Source organism: Ovis canadensis, chromosome 2 (assembly GCF_042477335.2).
Source record: "Ovis canadensis isolate MfBH-ARS-UI-01 breed Bighorn chromosome 2, ARS-UI_OviCan_v2, whole genome shotgun sequence".
NCBI classification, from domain to species: domain Eukaryota; kingdom Metazoa; phylum Chordata; class Mammalia; order Artiodactyla; family Bovidae; genus Ovis; species Ovis canadensis.
Window position 1 is genome coordinate 237,762,077 of NC_091246.1, and position 22,704 is coordinate 237,784,780.

At 40.7% G+C, this 22,704-nt stretch overlaps 1 protein-coding gene and 1 non-coding gene across 51 annotated transcripts in view; both read left to right on the plus strand.

The window, feature by feature from the left end:
- SP140 (SP140 nuclear body protein) overlaps nucleotides 1-22,704 on the plus strand; it is a 79,470-nt gene that overhangs the window by 6,663 nt on the left and 50,103 nt on the right. For 28 of the 50 annotated variants that reach the window (XM_069578521.1, XM_069578523.1, XM_069578525.1 and 25 more), the window contains 6 exons: nucleotides 9,299-9,476; nucleotides 10,829-10,997; nucleotides 13,231-13,314; nucleotides 15,894-15,977; nucleotides 18,002-18,070; nucleotides 19,099-19,170. In XM_069578521.1, coding sequence (XP_069434622.1) covers nucleotides 9,299-9,476; nucleotides 10,829-10,997; nucleotides 13,231-13,314; nucleotides 15,894-15,977; nucleotides 18,002-18,070; nucleotides 19,099-19,170 — 656 coding nt within the window. The remainder of the gene's footprint in view (nucleotides 1-9,298; nucleotides 9,477-10,828; nucleotides 10,998-13,230; nucleotides 13,315-15,893; nucleotides 15,978-18,001; nucleotides 18,071-19,098; nucleotides 19,171-22,704) is intronic. The other 22 variants (XM_069578526.1, XM_069578530.1, XM_069578536.1 and 19 more) reach the window with 1 other exon arrangement.
- Nucleotides 13,639-13,710, plus strand: TRNAS-GGA (transfer RNA serine (anticodon GGA)). Its single transcript has one exon. It is a non-coding gene; the product is annotated as a tRNA-Ser (tRNA).

The window sequence follows — 22,704 nt, forward strand, 5'->3', positions numbered from 1 at the left end:
TGAGCCCTGTTTTGTTTTTGCTTTCCTTATTTCTGCTTTCCTGTTTCAGTGTTATTTATTATTACCTGATTTTTATGATTTCTTTTGCTTGCTGTAGGCTTAAATTTCTCCTTTTTCTCTAGTTTCTTCGGATGGAAGCTTATATTATTGATTTAGATCTTTCTTCTAATATGCATTTTAACACCACATGTCTCCCTAAGCACTTTTGTGCTGCATTCTGTAACTTTTGTGAACGTGTGTTTTCATTTTAATTTTGTTCTAAATAGTTTTAAATTTCTCTTGAGACTTCTTTGATTCTAGAAATAGGCTATTTTGTCTTTAAGTATTCTGGAATTTTCAAAATACACAGGTATATTTCTGTTATTTTTTTATTGTTGTCTGAGTATATATATATATTTTTGATTCATTTTCCTTTTAATTTGTTAAGATAAGTTTTACAGCTCAGAATGTGGTACATTTTAGTAAATATTTCATGTGAGCATAAGTGGTATGTATATTTTGTCACTGTAGAATAAATAGTCTTTAAGTGGCAAGTAAATCAGATTGGCGGTGCTGTTCAGGTCAACTATATTTTTACTTACTTTCTGCCTCTTTGTTCTATCAATTACTAAAAGAGGGGTATTGAATTCTCCAACAGCAGGAGTGGATTTGTCTATTTCTTCTTGTAGTTCTATCAAATTTTGTCTCGTATTTTGATGCTACTTAGATTACTTGCATTATACATTAAGGATTACTAAATCTTCTTGGAGAGATTTGCTCTTTATACAATACTTCTCTTTGTCTCTGAAATTTTCCTTACTCTGAAGGAGTACGTCAAGGCTATATATTGTCAGCCTGCTTATTTAACTTATATGCAGAGTACATCATGAGAAACGCTGGGTTGGAAGAAAAACAAGCTGGAATCAAGATTGCAGGGAGAAATATCAATAACCTCAGATATGCAGATGACACCACCCTTATGGCAGAAAGTGAAGAGGAACTAAAAAGCCTCTTGATGAAAGTGAAAGAGGAGAGTGAAAAAGTTGGCTTAAAGCTCAACATTCAGAAAACAAAGATCATGGCATCTGGTCCCATCACTTCATGGGAAATAGATGGGGAAACAGTGGAAACAGTGTCAGACTTTATTTTTGGGGGGCTCCAAAATCACTGCAGATGGTGAGTGCAGCCATGAAATTAAAAGACGCTTACTCCTTGGAAGAAAAGTTATGACCAACCTAGACAGCATATTCAAAAGCAGAGACATTACTTTGCCAACAAAGGTCCGTCTAGTCAAGGCTATCGTTTTTCCAGTAGTCATGAATGGATGTGAGAGTTGGAATGTAAAGAAGGCTGAGCGCTGAAGAATTGATGCTTTTGAACTGTGGTGTTGGAGAACACTCTTGAGAGTCCCTTGGACTGCAAGCAGATCCAACCAGTCCATTCTGAAGGAGATCAGCCCTCGGATTTCTTTGGAAGGAATGATGCTGAAGCTGAAGCTCCAGTACTTTGGCCACCTCATGAGAAGAGTTGACTCACTGGAAAAGACTCTGATGCTGGGAGAGATTGGGGGCAGGAGGAGAAGGGGACGACAGAGGATGAGATGGCTGGATGGCATCACTGACTCGATGGGCGTGAGTCTGAGTGAACTCTGGGAGTTGGTGATGGACAGGGAGGCCTGGCGTGCTGCGATTCATGGGGTCGCAAAGAGTCGGACACGACTGAGCGACTGAACTGAACTAAACTGAGGTTTTCTCTGAAATTAATATAGCTACTACAACTTTCCTGTGATTAATGCTGGCATGGCATTTCTTCATCCCTTCACTTTTAACCCATCTGTGTTTCATATTTAAGATTCCTTTCTCAAAGACAATATATAGTTGGGTGTTATTTTTTCACTCTGTCAATCTCTGTCTTTTATCAGTATATTTATACCATTCATATTTAAAGTGATTATTCCTGTGGTTGGATTAAAATCTACAATCTTTTAACTGTTTTTTATTCATTGTGCTTATTTGCTTCCATTTTTCCCCTTTCTTTTTCTGCCTGTTTGTTTAATTGAACATTTTGTGATTTTATTTTCTCTTCTCTCTTAGTCCATCAATTATACTTCTTTTAGAACATTTTATTGGTTTCTCTAGAGTTTGCAATATATATTTCCAACTAACCATATCTACTCTGAATTAAGCAATATTGCTTCATGTTTGGTGTTATACATCAACACATTTTGTCTCTCCTATTTTCTTTGTATTTCCTTAAGAATTTATTAAATAGAGCCTTGCAGCTCTTTCAGCTACAATCCTCACTTACTATTATACTGGAGCCCTCTTGATGAAGAGGTAAGGTACAGAGAAAGCATTCTTTAGTCTTATGATTAAATTTCAATCTTGTAGAGGAACTGTGTTCCAAGACTGTAATTTTTAAAATGACTTCTTAGATATTTTCCCTTTCCTCACTCCATTAAATGAGATAGAAGCCTAGAATGAGCTGGATTTTGAGGTAATTGCCCTTCCCCTGTCCCCAGGAGTTTCTCATTTTCCTGTAAATCCACGTTCAGCCTCCATTTAAACTTACCATTCAAGTGTTTCTGAGGTCTATGACTCTAAGTGGCTTCTACCAGATAGCTGATCTCATCTGTGATTCTCTGGATTTGTCTATCAATCAGTTTTGGGGGTGACAGTTTGCCCTATCACCTCAGTTTTCCTGTATGTACATGAAATTCATTGATTTTTCAGGTTGTTTAGCTTTTTTCTTTTTGTAAGGATGTCATTGATGACTTCTTAGGTCTTTGCATTGTTAGAACTGAAACCAAAAGTTGAACTTTTAAAACCACTACAAGTTAGATCTTTTTTCTTAAAACTTTTATATTAAAATTATGGTTCTATTGTAATATTATCTTATAGCCAGAACATGTAACCTATTTAATTTCTCCTTGTTATTATTTATTTAGATCAATTCAGGGCCCAATACTTGGTATGTTCTTGTGTTTATGACCAAGTTATTAATACATATATTTTGCAATTTAAAAAACGTATATCCCATATATCTTTTTAAATACACTGTGGAGTTAAAAATTGAAAGTAAAATTTTTTAACAACCTTGAAAGATTTGTCTATTAGTAGTCTTAAATGTTATTAAAATACAGATATTGTGAATTTTGCTCTCTGTCTTGTTTACAATTCTTTAATGTCATTTGTCTGTTTTTTTACTTTTAACATTTTTAATGTCATTTAGTTTTTGTTGTAGCTTTGGTAGTTGTATCACAGCTAAATTGTATCTTTGATAGATGAAAATTTAATCTACATAAAATGACACATATCTTCTTGCTTACAAATTTTGAGAGAACTTTTAATATCTAACGCCTCTCCATTTTTCTCCATTTAAGAAAAACAGTATGTTTCTTTACTTTTATCTTTTGTAAGATTTATAGTCTCATTTTCATTCTATTTGTTACCCTTATGATTTCTAATTAATTCTCAAGTGTATGTTTCTCTAATTCAACACATCAAATGTGAAGCCAGCCCGTTTGAGTTCATTGTCTTTGAAATAAATAATTTAACTCAGTTTTTTAACTTGCCCAGATTTGGTTTGTTAAAATTTTTACTATACCCTGAAGTTTTAGATTAAGTTTACTTTAAGTTTACTGCATTTATTACCATATGCAGAGTATGTCCTCTCTTTCTAGAATAGGTCTTCTGAAATTTTTTTGTGAAATATTATTAGGAATTCCAAAGAGTTAGCTTTTGCTCATGTAGATTATAGCTATTAATATTTACTATATGAGAAAGTAGAACTTTGGACAATTAAAATATTTATTCATTAATTTAATAATAATAATGATGGTGAGGAACTCATTACTTGGTAACATAAATGACATATTTTATGAAAAATAACTATGTCTTCTAAAATAAGCTAAATTAGTGAGATTAGTGATGTTCACATTTTTGCAAATCTAATAGCTGATTCTGTAGAGTACAGCTTGATTCTGCTATCTGCTTCTTCATTCATCTCTTGTGATACCACCGGCAATGTATTCTCTGGAAAAAATTACTACACATTTGTAAGAGGACGAGAGAAAAAAAGTTTAATAATATCTTATATGAAAATAGTTTTGGCTTTGATGACACCTGAAAGCGTTTTCCACAAAATCGCCAGGGTCCCCAGACCACACTTTGAGAATTACTGTTGTAAAATAATTTCGAGATGTACTTTTTGTTTTCAAGTGAAATTTACAGTTTTTAGACATTAGTATTTTAGCTGTTTTTAGTAATGCCTTCCACTTCTTGTATAACAGAACTTGTGGGTATTGATTTCCTGATTCCCTTATTATAGACATCAGCAAATAATTTGTCCCAGACCGTGTGTCAGTAAGATTGGAGTAGATTATCGTATTGTAATGAGCTTCCCCAATGGCTTAACGGGTAAAGAATCCGCTTGCAACACAAGAGCCACAGGAGATCCAGGTTCGATCCCTGGGTTGGCAAGATCCTGTAGAAGAGGAAATGCTGACCCATTCTAGCATTCTCTTGCCTGAAAAAAAATCCCATGGATCAAGAAGCCTGGTGGGCTACAGTCCAAAGGGTTGCAAAGCCTCGGACATGACCGAGCCACTAAGCACCACAGCGCGTTCCTTTGGAACAGACAGTTCTAAAAATCTCACGGGTCCCTGGCTGCTTCAGGGACTCCTCATCCAGGACTCTTCACCAGTCTCTGACTGGTGAAGAGCCACCATCCAAAGTGACAGCCACCACAGCAAGCTGAGGTACGGTGAGCACGACTCACACGTGCTGGCTCCGAATTCCTCTCCCAAAGTGACACCCATCAGCATAAGAAGACAAGAAGGTGCAGCCCTACCTTTGCCCAGAAGGAAGGAACTTGGAGGGCTTCCCTGGTGGCTCTGACAGTACAGAATCCGCCTGCAATGCGGGAGACCTGGGACACCTGGGTTCGATCCCTGGGTTGGGAGGATCCCCTGGAGGAGGGCGTGGCAACACACTCCAGTATTTTGCCTAGAATTCCATGGACAGAGGAGACTGGCTACTACTGTCCATGGGGTTCACAAAAAGTTGGACATGACTGAGCAACTAAGCATACACACAAAGAATATTGAGCATTGAAAAGTGTGTGACCAACACAGAAAACACGCGAGTGATGTGTTTTCTGAGCCTCGGTACAGCTATTTTCCTTTCACATTTCACACACGAATGACTGAACAGGGCATATGTGTTTACTCATTTCCTTTTAATTCTGAATCTACACACTTGCATGTGAAGACTTGACTCATTGGAAAAGACTCTGATGCTGGGAGGGATTGGGGGCTGGAGGAGAAGGGGATGACAGAGGGTGAGATGGCTGGATGGCAACACTGACTAGATGGACGTGAGTCTGAGTGGACTCCGGGAGTTGGTGATGGACAGGGAGGCCTGGCGTGCTGCGATTCATGGGGTCGCAAAGAGTCAGACACGACTGAGTGACTGAACTGAACACACTTGCATAACTGTTTTAGACAGTCAGATGTTTCAAATTTGCTTTCCCTTTCTCCTTTACAATTTTTTTCCAGCTATGTTCTGGAAAAATTCTGTTGTCTTTATTTTATGATCATTTTAGTTAAACTTTTTTTTTTTTAATTCAGTAATCTTTTAAGATTTCCAGGCTCATTATCTTATTTTCTGGTCTTTTCTTCTTGGCATCCTGGACATAATATCGTTTCCTATGTGTATGAAAATTTTTGTTGTTGGTTTTTTTTAAGAAACTCTGTTTCCTATAACATTTCTGTTTATGCTGGAGTAATTTTTGCTCTCTGATCATCTTGGTTCTGCCCTTTCATGCTGTTGGTTTCCATGAATGGCTGTGGTCTGTAATTGTTTGTTCATTCTTAAGGGCAAGGCACTGATAAGCTAGCTTGGGACTCCATTTAATGAGATGGGCTTGAAAACTTGTGGTTTTTCTGGGTGAATCCCCAATGCCGAAAGGCGAGGAAGTTTTTTTCCTGAGTCATTTACAGTTTTCTTAAGAAGAAACCTCTAGTCTCCTGCCTAGATGGAGAAGTTCTGTGTTGGGGTCAGGGAGGACTAAGGGAGCACATTGATTTATATTTTCTCCTTTCAAACAGTCCCTCTGTTTTCATCCTTGTGTCTTCTTCCCTCCCTGCTCTACCTCCCCAGGGGCCTCTAGGGCACACTGGGCCCCTTTCTGACCCCTGGGAGCGTCCACCACCAGTAATAGTGATCACTTTTTCAGACTTTGGTTAAAGTATCCCATCTAATCCTTTTCTCTTTGTGATTATGACTTTAATTCCTTTACTAATGTTTTATAGGACTCTCTAGCGAGAGAGGAGAAAAACACTTGTTTTCAACCAACTATCTTTAACCAGAAGTCTTTTTCATTTTTTAAGGAATTCAATGAAGAAATAGATTTTTTGTCTATCATGATGTGTATTTGGAGAATGGGAAGTTCCAATGACCCTCTTACAGTGGGATAAAAAATAATCCTATGAGTCTATATACCTTTTAGCAACACCAAGAAGTGGATTAAGAAATTATCAGCAAGGGAAACAATTTATCAACCAAGAATCAGAATTACAAAGCTTTTTGAGTCCTAAAATTACTTCTCAGAGATGTGGTTATATCTGAAATCCAGAGCTCTTATAGTTCTTCGTGCATATAACACTTCCACAGACAGGTTAAGATACAGAACAACCCTGTCCTAGTTTTGAATATTCACACACACCTCTATATCAGACCAAAGAAAAAGACATATTCTCAATATTTAGTTGAAACTTTATCAGAGAAGAGTCTTCGACCTAATTTTATGATGTGGAATGCCATTCCTGCCTCTGCAGTTATAGATGGGAGTGGCCTATTTCTTTTATACCTTCCAGAGATTTCTTCTATTCGTTACTAACTAAGAAGACTTTCAGTTCAGTGGTAGATTCTGTAGTATTATCTCAGCCGATTTTTTATTTCTTTGTAACTTTTTTTTGATGATGTGTATTTGTCAGAATTCTTCAGAGAAACAGAATCAATAGGCTGTAGTGTGTGTGTGTGTGTGTGTGTGTGTGTGTGTGTGTGTGTGTGTGTGTGTGTGGAGAGAGAGAGATCTATTAATAAGGAATCGTCTCACACAATAATGGAGGCCAGCAAGTCCGAAGTCTTATGGGCCAGCAGCCCAGAGACCCTGTAGAGTATCTGAAAGTAGTCAGCTGGAGAATTCCTTCTTAGTCAAGGAGGTTGGTCTTTTTGTTTTATTCAGGCCTTCAACTGATTGGATGAGGCCCAGCTCACATTATGTAGGGCAAACTGCTTACTCAAATTTCACAAATTTAATATAAAATAGTAGTCTTATCCTCCCAAACCCTCCATTTTGACACATAAAATTAACCATCACAATATCATTATAAATTCCTATGAAGCTTTATCATTTTAAATTTCAATATTTTCCAAAGAGAGTTTGGGTGAAAGTCTCTTTACGATAGTTTTAAGTAGCACAGGGTGAACTCTTTCTAGGTGCAGGTCTTCCTTAAGCCCAGTATGTTCTATTGCACCCTTGATTATTCTCTAAGTTAAATAGAGTCCATCTATTCTGGTCCTTCCACAAGAGCATAGTTTTATCCATGTGGACTCTCCACTGAATATCTATCATCAAAAAGGCAAATAACACATGTTGGTGTGGATGTAGAGAAAAGGGAGCTTTCCTATATTACTGATGTAAATTGGTGCAGCCGTTGTAGAAAACAATATGTAATTTCCTCAAAAAACTAAAAATAGAAATACAATATGACTCAGCAATTTCACCCTTGGGTATATATCTGAAAAAAGCAATAACACCAATTTGAAAGATATATGCACCCTAGTTCTTCTAGCGGCATTAGTTGCAATTGTCTTCATATATATATATATATATATATATATATATATATATATATATGTATATGGCTTCCCTGGAGCCTCAGATGGTAAAGAATCTGCCTGAAATGCAGGAAACTCGGGTTCAATCCCTAGGTCAGGAAGAATCCCGTGGAGAAGGGAATGGCTACCCACTCCAGTATTCTTGCCTGGAGAAGACAGAGAAGAGACAGAGAAGGCTGGTGGGCTACAGTCTACGGGAGTTGCAAAGAACCGGAGATGACTGAAAGATTAATACTTTAACTTTCTTTTCATATATATATATTCCATATATATATGGAATACTGTGTGCTGTGCTGTGCTTAGTCACTCGACCTTTGTGACACCATGGACTGTAGCCCACCAGGCTCCTCTGTCCATGGGATTCTCCAGGCAAGGATACTGGAGTATGTTGCCATTACTTTTTCCGTATGGAATACTACTCAGCAATAAATAATGAATGAAATTTTGCCAGTTGCCACAACATATATGGATACTGAGTGAAGTAAGTCAGACAGAGGAAGACAAATACTGGATGATATCACTTACATATGGAATCTAAAAAATACAACCAACTAATGAATATAACAAAGAAAAAGCAGATTCATAGATTTAGAAATCAAACTAGTGATTACCAGTGGGGAGAAATGGGGGGGAGGGAATTTAGAGTGCAAGACTGGGAGATACAAACTATTGAGTATAACATAGGCTACAATGATGTATTGTACAACATGGGGAATTATAGATAGTATTTTTCATAACTGTAAATAGAATGTAACCTTAAAAAATTGTATAAAAATATATGCAGTAAATATTCATGTAGAAGAAAGAATAGTCATGATAATATACCATTTCATATGTAAAAGCATTCAGAAGCTATAAAAAAAAGAAAATAAAATCTAAGGAAAGTTATGACCAACCTAGACAGCATATTAAAAAGCAGAGACGTTACTTTGCCAACAAAAGTCCATTTAGTCAGAGCTATGGTTTTTCCAGTGGTCATGTATGGATGTGAGAGTTGGACTGTGAAGAAGGCTGAGCGTCGAAGAATTGATGCTTTTGAACTGTGGTGTTGGAGAAGACTTTTGAGAGTCCCTTGGACTGCAAGGAGATCCAACCAGTCAATCCTAAAGGAGATCTGTCCTGGGTGTTTATTGGAAGCTGAAACTCCTATACTTCGGCCACCTGATGTGAAGAGCTGACTCATTTGAAAAGACCCTGATGCTGGGAAAGATTGAGGGCAGGAGGAGAAGGGGACGACAGAGGATGAGATGGTTGGATGGCATCACCAACTCGATGGACATGGGTTTGGGTGGACTCAGGGAGATGGTGATGGACAGGGAGGCCTGGTGTGCTGCAGTTCTTGGGGTCGCAAAGAGTCGGACATGACTGAGCGACTGAACTGAACTGAACTTTCATATCGTGTCTTTGTTTCTCAGGATGATCACGGGGGACCTGAACCTGGAGGAGCAGCACCCAGAGGAGCAGCGCTGCTATGAGTTCGTATTAAGGCTCTTCAGAGAAAATAAGGTGGAGATCGCAAGTGCCATACCAAAGCCATTTCCTTTTCTCATGGGCCTGCGAGATTGGGGCTTCATCTCTGAGTCAATGTTCCAGGTAAGTGAGGGGAATTCCCTCTTGATAACCAGACCCGCACTATATTCTGCCAAATTTAAAAAGCAATGAACAGGCTAAAGGGCCTCCTTTGAACAGGGACCTTCGCCATCCTGCCAGTTGGGAGGGGACAGGAGAAGCAGCATCACAGACAATATTCCTTCTTCTGTCGTAAATGGAGTGGGCCGCGGCGACGGAAACGTGGCAACATGAAATGGGAATGAGACACGGGTGGGAGCATCTTAGGTCCACTGGCACAATGTAACAGCAATAACAAAGTAAAGTGAATAAGTGAGCTGGGCAACATTCCATCACAAAGCCCTCTTCTTTTACACGCTTGAATCTGAGGTGAATGAACTCACAGGGAAGTTGTGTCACGTTAGGAAGAATTCGGAACACGGTGTGCTTGCTGCTGTCTCCAAACCGTCTGTTGTTCTTCAGACATTTCTGGATGGGGAATGCGCTGTGGGCCTTCCTGGGAATCTGGGGGCAAGTCATCGTTTTGTCTTTGTGAATTTTCTTTGCCCTTTGGCCATGTTCATAGGAGTGGAGAGTGGTTGCCAGGTTTCCTGGAAGCGAGGGCAGTGGTTATTGTCTGGTCAACAAATGGCCACTCAATACCAGTAAGGACCACTCCTGCATCCTGGCCAGGCTCTTAAAGTCCCCACACCACATTCAACTTTGAACTTATTTTCATTCTACATAATTGCTCTCTTAAATGGACATCAGTGTCAGAGAGGCAAGTTAACAAAATAAGAGTCTATTCTTACGATGGAGGATATGTTAGATGTCATCCAAATATATGCAGTGAAAGTGAAAGTTGCTCAGGGGTATCTGCCTCTTTGCAACCCCGTGGACTATACAGTCCATGGAATTCTCCAGGCCAGAATACTGGAGTGGGTAGCCATTCCCTTCTCCAGGGGATCTTCCCAACCCACAGATTGAACCCAAGTCTCGCGCATTGTAGGCGAATTTTTTACCAGCTGAACCACAAGGGAAGCCCGAGAATACTGGAGTGGATGGTGGTGGTGGTGTAGTTTCTAAGATGTGTCCGACTCTTGCAACTGCATGGACTGTGGCCCGCCATGCTCCTCTGTCCATGAGATTCTCCTGGCAAGAATACTGGAGTGGGTTGCCATTTCCTTCTCCAGGGGATCTTCCCAGCCTAGGAATTGAACTGTGGTCTCCTGCATTGCAGGCAGATTTTTTTTACCAACTGAGCTATCAGGGAACCAATCCAAACATACATAACATTCTAACATTTCACCAGGGAATAAATTTGTTTATTTCTGATCTGAGTCTCCCATAACCCATACACTCAAAGCTACATAATTCTCCATTCAATATTTTTCAAGAATTTTCAAGAAGCTTGTAGAAATCTGGTCCCGGTGCAAAGAGTGATGTATGAAGCTCTCGATGAGCTGGAGAAGAAATTTGACAAGACTGTTCTGGAAGCCCTGTTCAGCAAGGCTAACCTGAAGGCCTATCCTGATTTACTTCAGATTTGCAATAGCTTCAAAAACGGTAACTAGAGCTTTCAACAACTTTTGGGGACTCAAGTCTACTTCATTCACTGATTCATTCATTCACTTTTCATATATTTCAAAGTTATTTTACTGAGTGACTACCTAGTGGCAGGTAAAATGGGAAGGAAAACATACATAATCTGTGTCTCCATGGAGCTTACACGTAATAGGGGTGACACCTTAACCCAGTAATGCTGCAAATAATTGCTCAGCCAGGATCTATATTTGAAGCTGAGAAGCATAGGATTTGAGTCTCTACTTTTTTGGAGGGAGGCATGAATTATGCCCTTTTGTTGGAAAGGAAGGAGCCTTCCCTAATACTTGCAGACACACTCAAAGATGAAAAGATTTTCTTTGTAGGAAAAAAATTTGTCATTTGGGGCAGTTGCTTGCCAGCTTACTTCCTAACAGAGTGGAGAACTTCCAGGAGAAGGCCAGTTCCTACCCATGCATTGGGGAGGGGCAGCATGGGAAAGCTATATTAGGCAAAAGAAAGAGTAGGCTTGCAGAACCACATAGCTACAAAAGGGAGCGCAGGTGGGAGGTTTTGGAAGCCCCTTCTGGAAAGGGGAGTTGGAGGGGATTTTTGAAGATTGGACATCCTGTGCTAAGGAATTTGAAATTTATTATTTGAGAAATAAAGAAGTAATATAAGATTTTTGAGCAGAGATAAAGTAAAAGAAGTCAGTATAAAGGTTGGGATGTGTTTATTTGTGAAAATTATGTCTTGTAAAATAAGAGCTATCTCATTTCCACAGTGCTATATCGAAGTCCAAAAAAGAAATAAAGAAAAGCCACAAATTTCAAGTCAATACTATATTTGTAACCATGGTGTCCCCAGGCCACGGGTAGGAAGGGAAAGGTGGTCATCTTTACTGCCCACGTCTCAGGGTCTCTGACCTTCTCCCAATACTATAAGGATTCTCCTCCCTGGACCCCAGCACCCACATTATGTGTGTTAATTTATGGGGCTTCCTGTGCTGAGATGTCCTACCCACCAGGCTTACCACTGCCCAGCCCCTGGTCCTAATGCAGCTGCCTACCTGCCCCCAGAGGAGGTTGTTGCTGGTACCTTCCAGGCCCAGCTGTCCACAGGAGCTTAGGGTCAGCAGCCCGGAGCCAAGATGCTGGTAGGAGGGGTCAGAGAACCCCCCCCTACACACACACACCCATCACTGAAATACCTGCTTCTGGAGCCTCCTTGCCTTTCTAAAACCTCTCACCCACACAGCATTTGCCCGCCATGTCCTCTTCCAAAGCCGGCCTGGGCATGAAGTCAAGGTGTCCTGGAGATGGAAAAAGCATCTCTTACTGCCCTGAACCCTCAGTGGGTATTGCCCCCCCCCCCCCGCCCCAGGAGGTATGTTCCTGCCATCCATCCTTCTAGCAGCATCTTCTGTCAGCGTCTTTCTCTATTTCTTCAGTGTTTTTTCCTCATATCTTGTGAGTCTTGCTTTTCCAACTATGTGTGCTGAGTCACCTTGAAATGCAGTTTTGATGTAGGGGTGCCTTGGCTTGGTTTCTCGTGCTTGTTACCATCTCCTGGGTCACTGGTACAGTTTGGCAATGTTTACTTCCTGTTTGTGCCGTTCATAAAATAGTCACTTCCTGTCTGTGTCTTTCAGACAGTGTCTTTCCCTGTTTCCTGGATCTCTCCCCACCCATCCCACCCCAGGGAAATACGAGTTTCTCTTCAGTGTTGTGTCTCTATAACCAGATCTTCTTCCCTGGCCCACGGTCTTTTCCTTCCTTCCTTTCTCTCTTCTTTTTAAAATCTTCACCTTCTAAAGACATTGGGGCTCGTCTTCTATAACGTAGGTCTATTTCTTTAGAAACATTACCTTTCTCTTGAAGAAATCCTTCTGCTTCTTCCCTAGTCTTAGTCGCACATGGAATTTACAAAGCACATTCCACATTCATTATTTATTTTAAATTGGCTTTCATTGTTTCCTGATCATTTGGAAAGGGGGTTGAGCACTGTTTACAACTTTCCACTGTCTATTCTTTTTTAAACCTTGAGAGGGGTGTTCAGTGTGGAACAGCTGTAAGATTACAGGGGCAACATCAAGCTTCACAGGCCTTGAGAGACCCGCTGAAGCCCAGGGTTCCCTGAGGGCTGGAAGGGTTTCCCTGAACTGTGGGAGTCTAGGATGTGCCTGGATGCATAACTGTGAGATGCAACTCCTGGTCCCCATCTGAGATCTCTACTTGTCTTTCCTTTCTCTTCTCAGTGATTCATGACAACTTCTATTACCAAACCATTGATGAAGGAGAGACAAAGGAGATGCTCAACTCACAATTAAACCGTGAACAAGGTAATTCTGACTTGACAGAAGCTTGTTGTCTCATCTGCTAAGAAAGAAGGAGATCAGAGGTCAGGGGACTGAGCTCTTGGTGCAGCAGGAGATGAGGAAACCGGAGCAGCAGTGTGTGTATGGGCTCCAGTTAAGCAACCAGATCTGGAATCCAAGAATGTTACCAGGCAGCTGTGACAACCGAAAAGGCAGAACATAAATCTGAGAGAGGTCTCACTGTGACCATGAGGCAGAATTAAGGGGGAGAACTGACAGCAGTCTAGTTCCGTGAGTTAGGAACTCAGTGGACCTGGGAAAGGATAGGGTTTGGTATTATTTCGGGCTTCCCTGGTGGCTCAGAGGTTAAAGTGTCTGCCTGGAATGCAGGAGACCCAGGTTCGATCCCTGGGTCGGGAAGATCCCCGGAGAAGGAAATGGCAACCCACTCCAGTACTCTTGCCTGGAGAATCGCATGGAGGGAGGAGCCTGGTGGGCTACAGTCCATGGGGTCGCAAAGAGTCGGACACGACTGAGCGAATTCACTTCACTTCAATTCTTTGGTATTATTTGGACTTCTCTGGTGGCTTAGATGGTAAAGAATCCACCTACCAATGCAGGAGACCCAGGTTTGATCCCTGGGTCAACAAGATCCCCTGGAGGAGGAAGTGGCAACCCACTCCATTTATCTGGCCTGAAAAATCCCATGGGCAGAGGAGACTGGAGGCTACAGTCCATGGGGTTGCAAAGACTCGGACACAACTGAGGGTGTAACATACAGAGATAGAGAAGTCCAAAGAGGAAGCCTTTGATGTGTCAAAAGAAGGAACTATTGTAACGTTCGCTCATAATAAAAGAGAGGAGGAGAGAAAGAAGTAATTGTATGCAGAAGAAAATGTGGAGGAAATAGTGTTTTGTAGAAAAGCAGAAAAGGAAAAGGGAAGGAGTAAAAAGGAAAGAAGAGAACCAAGGGCAGTAATAAATTTCTAACAACAGTTACAACACACAACATCCATGAACAAGTAGACACACGGTCAACAATTGACATGGATCAACTTGTTTAATGCTCACATATGCAATATGTAATTTTCTTTTTCTTTTTTTTTTTTTTAGTTCTTTATTTTTTTAATTTTAAAATCTTTAATTCTTACATGCGTTCCCAAACATGAACCCTCCTCCCACCTCCCTCCCCATAACATCTCTGTGGGTCATCCCCATGCACCAGCCCCAATATGCACGGTTTCTAACTCTTTAATCATTTCATTCATATTATTACTAATAATTATTCATTCTAAGATATTAATTGAAAATTATGATTTCTTTCTAAGTTACTGTAATTCAAATATTTCTTTATCAGGAGCATCCCACTTAATTCTCATAACAATCCTGTCATAAGGGTTTTGTTACTCCCACTTTTCAGGAGAAGAAACAGGTGTGTGAAGGTAGCTAGAGATTTAGCGAGTGAAAACTCCCTTGAAACCCAGGAAAACTGTCTCCATCCTTAAGCCAAATGGTCAACAGTAAACTTAATTTTTTGTTAAATGTTGGTTGTTTTTTTTCCCCCCCTTGGAAATGATCAGTGCAGGAAAAAACTGCAGAATGGCTTTGCAGAATACCATGAATATGTATCTTTAATTTGTATTTATACCTCAAAGATTACATATTTTAGACATGTATTAATACATTTATGTAACAGTTTGATGTATTTAATAATAATACCTATTCTTTTGAATGATGACCAATTGCTAAAAGTATAAAATGTACATTAAAAAGTACAAAGTATGTAAAAAATATATTTAGAGATTCATCTACTACTGGGAATAATGGAAATGAGAAGGTGGTGGATGGATTCATAACAGTTATTAGTAAAGAGTAAAAGGTTCATCACATAGAATGATGGAGAAAGTACAAAGAATTCCTATGAATGAATAATAAAAAAAACACCACCAATTTTAAAAAGTGACAGAAGTCTTGAAGAGACATTTCACTCAGAAGATATAAAATGGCCAATAAGGACATAAGTGAAGTGAACATTAGTCCCCAGGGAAAAGCCACAACAAGCTACCACTTGGTTATTAGAATTGCTAAAATTAAAAATACTGACAACACCAAATGCTGGTGGGACCTATGGAGCAGCTAGAACTCCTTTATGTATGTTGCTGGTTTGAATATAAAGTGATATAACCACCTTGAAAAACTGTTTAGCCATCTCTTATAAAGTTAAACACAACCCACCACCCAGCAGTTCCACTCCTAGGTATATTATCATGAGGAATGAAAACGTATGTTCATACAAAGATTTGTACAGCAATGTTATTGTAGCTTTATTCCTAATAGCTAAAATCTGGAACCAATTCAAATTTTCATCAATAAGAGAGGGAATAAACTGTGATATATTTATTAAATGCAATATTATTCAGCAATATAAGGAATGAACTATTGATATATGTAACCACAAAGATGAATCTCAGAAACATGTTGAGAAAAAGAAGCCAGTTACAGAAGGACACACTGTGTGATCATATTCATGTGAGCATCCCTACAGACAAGTCTCTTCTCCAGATACTGCCTGAGTTCTGTCATTTCCTTGTTGCTCTCTTTAGTGTCCTTGGAACACTCATCTCTCCAAACGAACAGTGTAAGAGGATTTGAAAGTATGCCCAGACTACTGCCATATTATAGGCAAGGTAACTATTATTTAATTTGTCAATTTCAATTTCGTATTAAATCTTTGTTTTCTTGTCTTCATGGAAGCCAAGCCTACCTTCTGTCTCCTATCCTAAGCCTCTGCCAGATCCCACTTCTACCTGCACTCACCTGCTCATAGATGGAACAGAGACAATGGGAAAAGGAAACTGAACTCCTGAGTAGGTGGAGCATCCATTGATAGAGAATATAAAAAAGGAAAATGGAAAAAGTATATAAGGTGTAGATATGTGACCAGTTACAGGAATGGATCCAGTTTTCCAAAAGGAACATAAAATCCTACCCTTCCAGGCTGAGATAGGAGATAGTTTTCAGTTAGGTTCACAGAATAGTTAAGAGAAACTGCGGAACATCAAGCCATGTCACGTTCATGTGGGAGAGCTGGCCAGTTGGAGGTCCCTGGGACTGTAATCAGAGTCCAAGAGGAGAGTTTTGGAGATGAAGAGAGGGCAGAACTTGGAGGATGAAATCATGCAGAAAGACAGAAGTTGAGTAGCACTGAGAGACAGAGGTCAAGGTCAAGTGGGAGGAACAGAAAGGGAAGGGGAACAAGTGTAGGACCCAGCAGAGGAGAGATAAACTGAAAAATCTCCAAAGAATCTGAGATAAAAATTGAGAGCCAAAAATATAGAAAGAGAAAGAGCAAGAGGAAAATATCAATGCTAAAAATTGGGAAAAGTCAGACAGAAGTGCAAAGGTAACTGTGTAGCGAAATAGTTGGAGAATGGATAGAAAACAGGGTGAGTGAAAAGAGGATAAAAGAGAGAGAGGAACAGATCAGGACATTGCAGGCTCGAGGTAAGGGCACTGGGTGTAAGCAACTTGGGGCACAAGGGTTGGCAACATCAGCTGTGAGTTTTCAGATCAAACTGTCCTTAATCATCAAAGTGGCACTTGTAAAATACTCAGATTGACAAAGCCCTCTCCCCGAATATTCCAATGATTCCTAAGACCAAATCACCACCCTACATTGTCTTCAGAGTGCATTTATCAATGGACTCAAAGACCATCGTCTGCTAGATATAGGCACTTGAGTTCTTTCAAGAATTTTAAACTTGGCACTTCAGGATTGAAAGTAGCTTCTTCATTGCTCAAGCTAGATCTAACTCCTCTTCAGCATGCGTGTCTCAATGATGGGTCACTATTGTCTCATGGGTTTTCACGTTGGAAGTCTAGGTGTCTCCAGGACTCCTCTTGCTCTCAAATATATGCCCGTTACTCATCCAGCATAGTCATCTCTCTTCTAGAATAACTCGCACCTGTCCAATCCGTCACACCCTCAAGTCTTGAATCCAGATCTCTGTCATGGTTCTCAAAACAGGTTCTATTCATAACTTTCCTCTAACCTTGCTCCCATCAAATGTGTCATTTTTACTTCTACTGGGATCTTTGAAAATGAAAATTAGGTTGTGTTCCTACATACTTTCTTACTACACTAAGGATTAAATATATGTTCCTCTGAGTGGCATCCGTGATCACCCAAGGTGAGCCCCAGGTCTATTTTCCCAGCCTCATTACCTGCCTCCTACACTGTTAATTCAATATAGGATAAACTTTTTTCCCCCAGTAATTTTATTTTTTAAATTTGTATTTCTTTCATTAAAAAAATTTTTAAGGAAATATAGTTGATTTACAATTTTGAGTTAGTTTCAGCCAATCACTTTGCTGATTCAGATAAATAATCTGCCTGTCAATGCAGAAAGCACAAGAGACATGGGTTCAGTCCCTGGGTCAGGAAGATCCCCTGGAGAAGGGAATGGCAACCCGCTCCACTATTCTTGCCTGGAAATTTTCATGGACAGAGGAGCTTGGTTTGCTATAGTCCATGAGGTTGCGAAAGAGCTGGGACATGACTTGAGTGCAATATGGCATGGCATGGCAGGTTGTTTTGGGGAGCAGGGCTTTCCAGTTTCTCAGCCTTTCTTGATTTTCCAGTTATTTTCTTGCGGTGATTCTTCCTTGGTCATAAATTGAAATGCTTGTGGGATCGCAATCTTTTCTGCAGAGAACAGCAATGCCTGGGATGAAGAATGGCCCCAGGAAGCCTCAAGCTTCTCACCAAGATGTGTGCCAGGTAAGGATGGGGAGGAACTGCCAGCCAAGGGTGTCAGATGGCTGAATTCACAGCAGGTGCTTATTGAGTGTACTCCACAGTCAAAAGATCTACAGTGTCCTGAAATTCCATGAGTCCATAACAGCATAAGTAACATAACAAACAGCACAAATATTCCTAGTGCATTCTAGCAGCAATATGCTGAAGAAAAGGGATGTCTCTCATAGCTATGAATAGTAAAAATTTGCATTAATACCTACCCACCTTTTATCTTCTCTAGAGAATACAACCTCAGTATTTTTCTGTTTGCTTATAATGCTATTATTTTGTTATATGTTGTTTGCTTATATACTTTGTTTGCTTATAATGCTAACTTTGGAAACCTCCCTCCCCAAAGAAACATGTCCTCCAGATCAATTGCTTCCAAGTTTAAAGTGCAATTTTTGTCAACCAATAATATTATTTATTATGTGACTATTATTTTTCAAAGAATCTTGGCAAACAAGGTATCATTCTTACCTCCACAAAGCTATGGATGTAAACGGATGGACTGTTACTTATTCCTATTGTATAGGGAAAGAAATGGAAGCACTGAAGTGCGTAAGGGTCTTTTAGCAGAGTTCAAAACAAGCTAAACAAGCCAGGGAACCAGCATCCTCGATGACTGACCATGGTGACTGCTGTGTAGGGCTGGCAGAGTCAGGGCAGCTAAAACCTAGAAAGAAAGACTGTCACGAGTAGGAAAACTGATCAAGAATGTTGAAGGGCAAAGAAGAAAAAGCCCAGAGGGTAAATGAGGTGTGTGATCCTTCATGGCACAGAAATGACCATGTGTGAGGACAGAAAAATGAAGAGAAAGGTGACTGGGGGCTAAAGAGAAGGAAAACAGGCAGAGCAAGGCTCCAGCGGGTCTTAAGTGAAGTCCTTGAACAGCAGTATTGTTTTCCCAAGGAGAAGCTCACCCGAGCACTGGACATCGGAATTCAGCATCATCCATGGTCTGTTCCCCATCACAATGTCTGGTTGGTCTTTTCTGTGTTTCTCTTCAGTTTCCTCTGAGCACAAATTTCTCCAAAGGACCAGCAAAGGCAATTCTGAAGAGATGCCCAAACTGCAGCCAGGTAAACGGGGAGCTGGGAAACAATGGACGTAGTGACTGACTTTATTTTGGGGGGCTCCAGAATCACTGCAGATGCTGATTGCAGCCATGAATTAAAAGACGCTTACTTCTTGGAAGGAAAGTTATGACCAACCTAGACAGCATATTAAAAAGCAGAAACATTACTTTTCCAACAAAAATCCATCTAGTCAAGGCTATGGTTTTTCCAGTAATCACATATGTATGTGAGAGTTGGAGTATAAAGAAAGCTGAGCACCAAAGGATTGATGCTTTTGAACTGTGGTGTTGGAGAAGACTCTTGAGAGTCCCTTGGACTGCAAGGAGATCCAACCAGTCCATCCCAAAGGAGATCAGTCCTGAGTGTTCATTGGAAGGACTGATGTTGAAGCTGAAACTCCAATAGTTTGGCCACCTGATGTGAAGGGCTGACTCATTTGAAAAGACTCTGATACTGGGAAAGATTGAGGGCAGGAGGAGGAAAGGACAACAGAGGATGAGATGGTTGGATGGCATCACCAACTCAACGGACATGAGTTTGGGTAAACTCGGGGAGTTGGTAATGGACAGGGAGGCCTGGTGTTCATGGAGTCACAAAAAGTTGGACACAATGAGCGACTGAACTGAACTGACCTGAACTGAAGCGACCAATGAGCTCATTGATTTGTTTACATGTCTGTACGCAAGGAACATGTTCCTCCTCCCTCCAAACAGATATACCCGTTTACTCGGCCTCCGATTGTTTCCTTCCATGTAAGGGAGGCAAGGGGGAAAGAGGGGCTACAGCCTTAATGGAGGGGCTTCTGGGTAGAGAATTTAAGGGCACAGAATAATAAAAATGTAGGTTGCGGGCACCACGTGGAGTTGCCTACGTAGGTCTAATTTTATTTAAAAGTATGTGGAATCTAAGGCTTCCTGGGTGTTTCAATGGTAAAGAACCCGCCTGCCAATGCAAGAGCCACAGAAGCCACAGGTTCGATCCCTGGGTTGGGAAGATTCCCCTGGATGAGGAAATGGCAACCTGCTCAAATATTCTTGCCTGGGAAATTCCATGGAAAGAGGAGTCTGGCAAGCTACAGTCCAAGGAGTTGCAAAGAGTCAGATGTGACTGAGCAACTAAACACGCACGCACGCACATATGAAATCTAAATACGACCAAACTGGAGTTTAGAAGAGAGCAGTCGTTATAAACTTGCCTTCCAGGACTGCATAGGATTAATGAACACTAAGAACAGCAGAGACAAAGAGGAAGTGAATGAAAGAATAAACAGGACTGGGTTAAAGACCTAAATGTAAGGCCAGATACTGTAAAACTCTTACAGGAAAACATAGAACACTCTGCGACGTAAATCCCAGCAAGATCTTTCTTGATCCATTTCCTAGAGTAATGAAAATAAAAAACAAAAGCAAACTTGTACATTACCATGTGTAAAATAGATGACCGGTGCAAGTTTGATGCCTGAAGCAGGGCACCCAAAGCCAGTACTCTGAGACAACCCAGAGGGACAGGGTGGAGAGGAAGCTGGGAGGGGGGTTAGGATATGGGGGCTACATATATACCTGTGGCTGATTTTATGTTGATGTATGGCAAAAAAAATCACAATATTGTATAGTAATTATCCTCCAATTAATAGAGATAATTTTAAAAATTAATAGATGGGTCCTAAGTAAATGTAGAAGTGTTTATGAAAAACAAAACAAAAAGACAACCCTCAGAATGGGAGAACGTATTTGCAAAAGAAAAAAATGACAAAGGATTTATCTTCAAAATATACAAACAGTTGATGCAACTTAAACTCCTTTGCCTATGGGATTTTCCAGGCAAGAGTACTGGAGTGGGTTGCCATTGCCTCCTCCGAATGATGAAATAGGCAGAAGATATAAATAGACATTTCTCCAAAGGAAACATACAGATAGCCAAAAAAAATAGGAAAAGTGCTCAACATAACTAATTATTAGAGAAATGCAAATCAAAACTACAAGGAGGTATCACATCACACTGATTAGAATAGTCATCATCAAAAAGCCTACAAACAGTAAATACTGGAGAAGGTGTGGAGAAAAGAGAACTCTCCTACAGTGTTGGTGGGAATGTAAGTTGGTATAGCCACTTGGAGGGACTTCCCTGGTGGTTCACTGGTTAAAAATCTGCCTTGCGGTATAGGGGATGCAGATTCGATCACTGGGTGAGGAACTTAAGATCTCACATGCCATGGAGCAAATAAGCCTACGTGCTACACCTACTGAGCCCAAGTGCTCTGGAGCTTTTGTGCCACAGCTAGAGAACCTGTCAGTCAGTTCAGCCGCTCAGTCGTGTCCATCTCTTTGTGACCCCATGGACCGCAGCACACCAGGCTTCCCTGTCCATCACCGACTCCCAGAGCTTGCTCAAACTCTTGTCCAGGGAGTCGGTGATGTCATCCAACCATCTCATCTTCTGTTATCCCCTTCTCCTCCATGAAATTCTCCAGGTCAAAACACTGGAGTGTGTAGCCTTTCCCTTCTCCAGGGGATTTTCTCCACCCAAGGATCAGTCCCGGGTCTCCTGCATTGCAGGAAGATTCTGTACCATCTGAGCCACCAGGAAAGTCCATACCTTCCCCCAATCACCCTCCCACCACATCCATTCTCTTCAACTCACCTAGATGACCCTTTGAAAAGGCAAGTTGGCTTATCTCACTTGCCTACCTTAAATCAACAATTCCTGTCATCATAAGGATTAAATCTTTCCCTTATTTTCCTTTCCATGGCTCCAGCCTCATGCATGCCTCTCTGGCAATGATTCTAAAGTTCATGTAAAACTTTGAGGTACTTTCAATTTTGATGAATTTTTCTCGTTTGAGCCTTTGCACACACTTAGTCCTATTCTGGGAACAGTTTTCTTCGTCGATTCCTCTCTCCATTCTGCTCACTAACTGATGAAATTACATGGAAATTATAGACCATCTCAGAGATACCTTCTCTGATCCCTAGTTCGAGAAAGTAACAGTCTGAGAAATGGGGCGAGCACCAGCATCAAGGAAGGAAGGGGGAGAAAAGGCAGGTGGAAAGAGACATGGGAAAAGAAAAAAATTAGGACAAAGAGAAGTACCAAGAGGTTCCAACAGCAAGATCCTGAGGTAGAAATAGAAGAAGCAGAGATGTGCAGAAGGACTGGGAATGACGAAGAGAACAAGATTGGGAGACAAGATGTGCAAGGTCCCTTAGAGTTTCCATTCGACTATCGGATTGTGCAAGCCCTCCTCTCGCCTTCATGAAACAGTAAGACACAGGCATGCAAATTGTCATAACCTGTATTTTATGGCTGGGGAAATAAAGCACAGAAAGGCATGGAGGTTACTTTAGCAAGGGCAAGGTAGCAAAGGAAGAGTGGCCACCAGTATCCTGGGTGTGTCCCTGAGGACAGTGGTGTGCGAAGCCAGCTGGCAGTCAGGGTGGGGTCACATGGTCAGAAGAGGAAGAGGAAGCCCAAGGAGTTCTGCAGGTTCTTAAAGGAGTGAATTCGGGTCCAGGAGAAAATTTTAGTTAAGGAGAAATT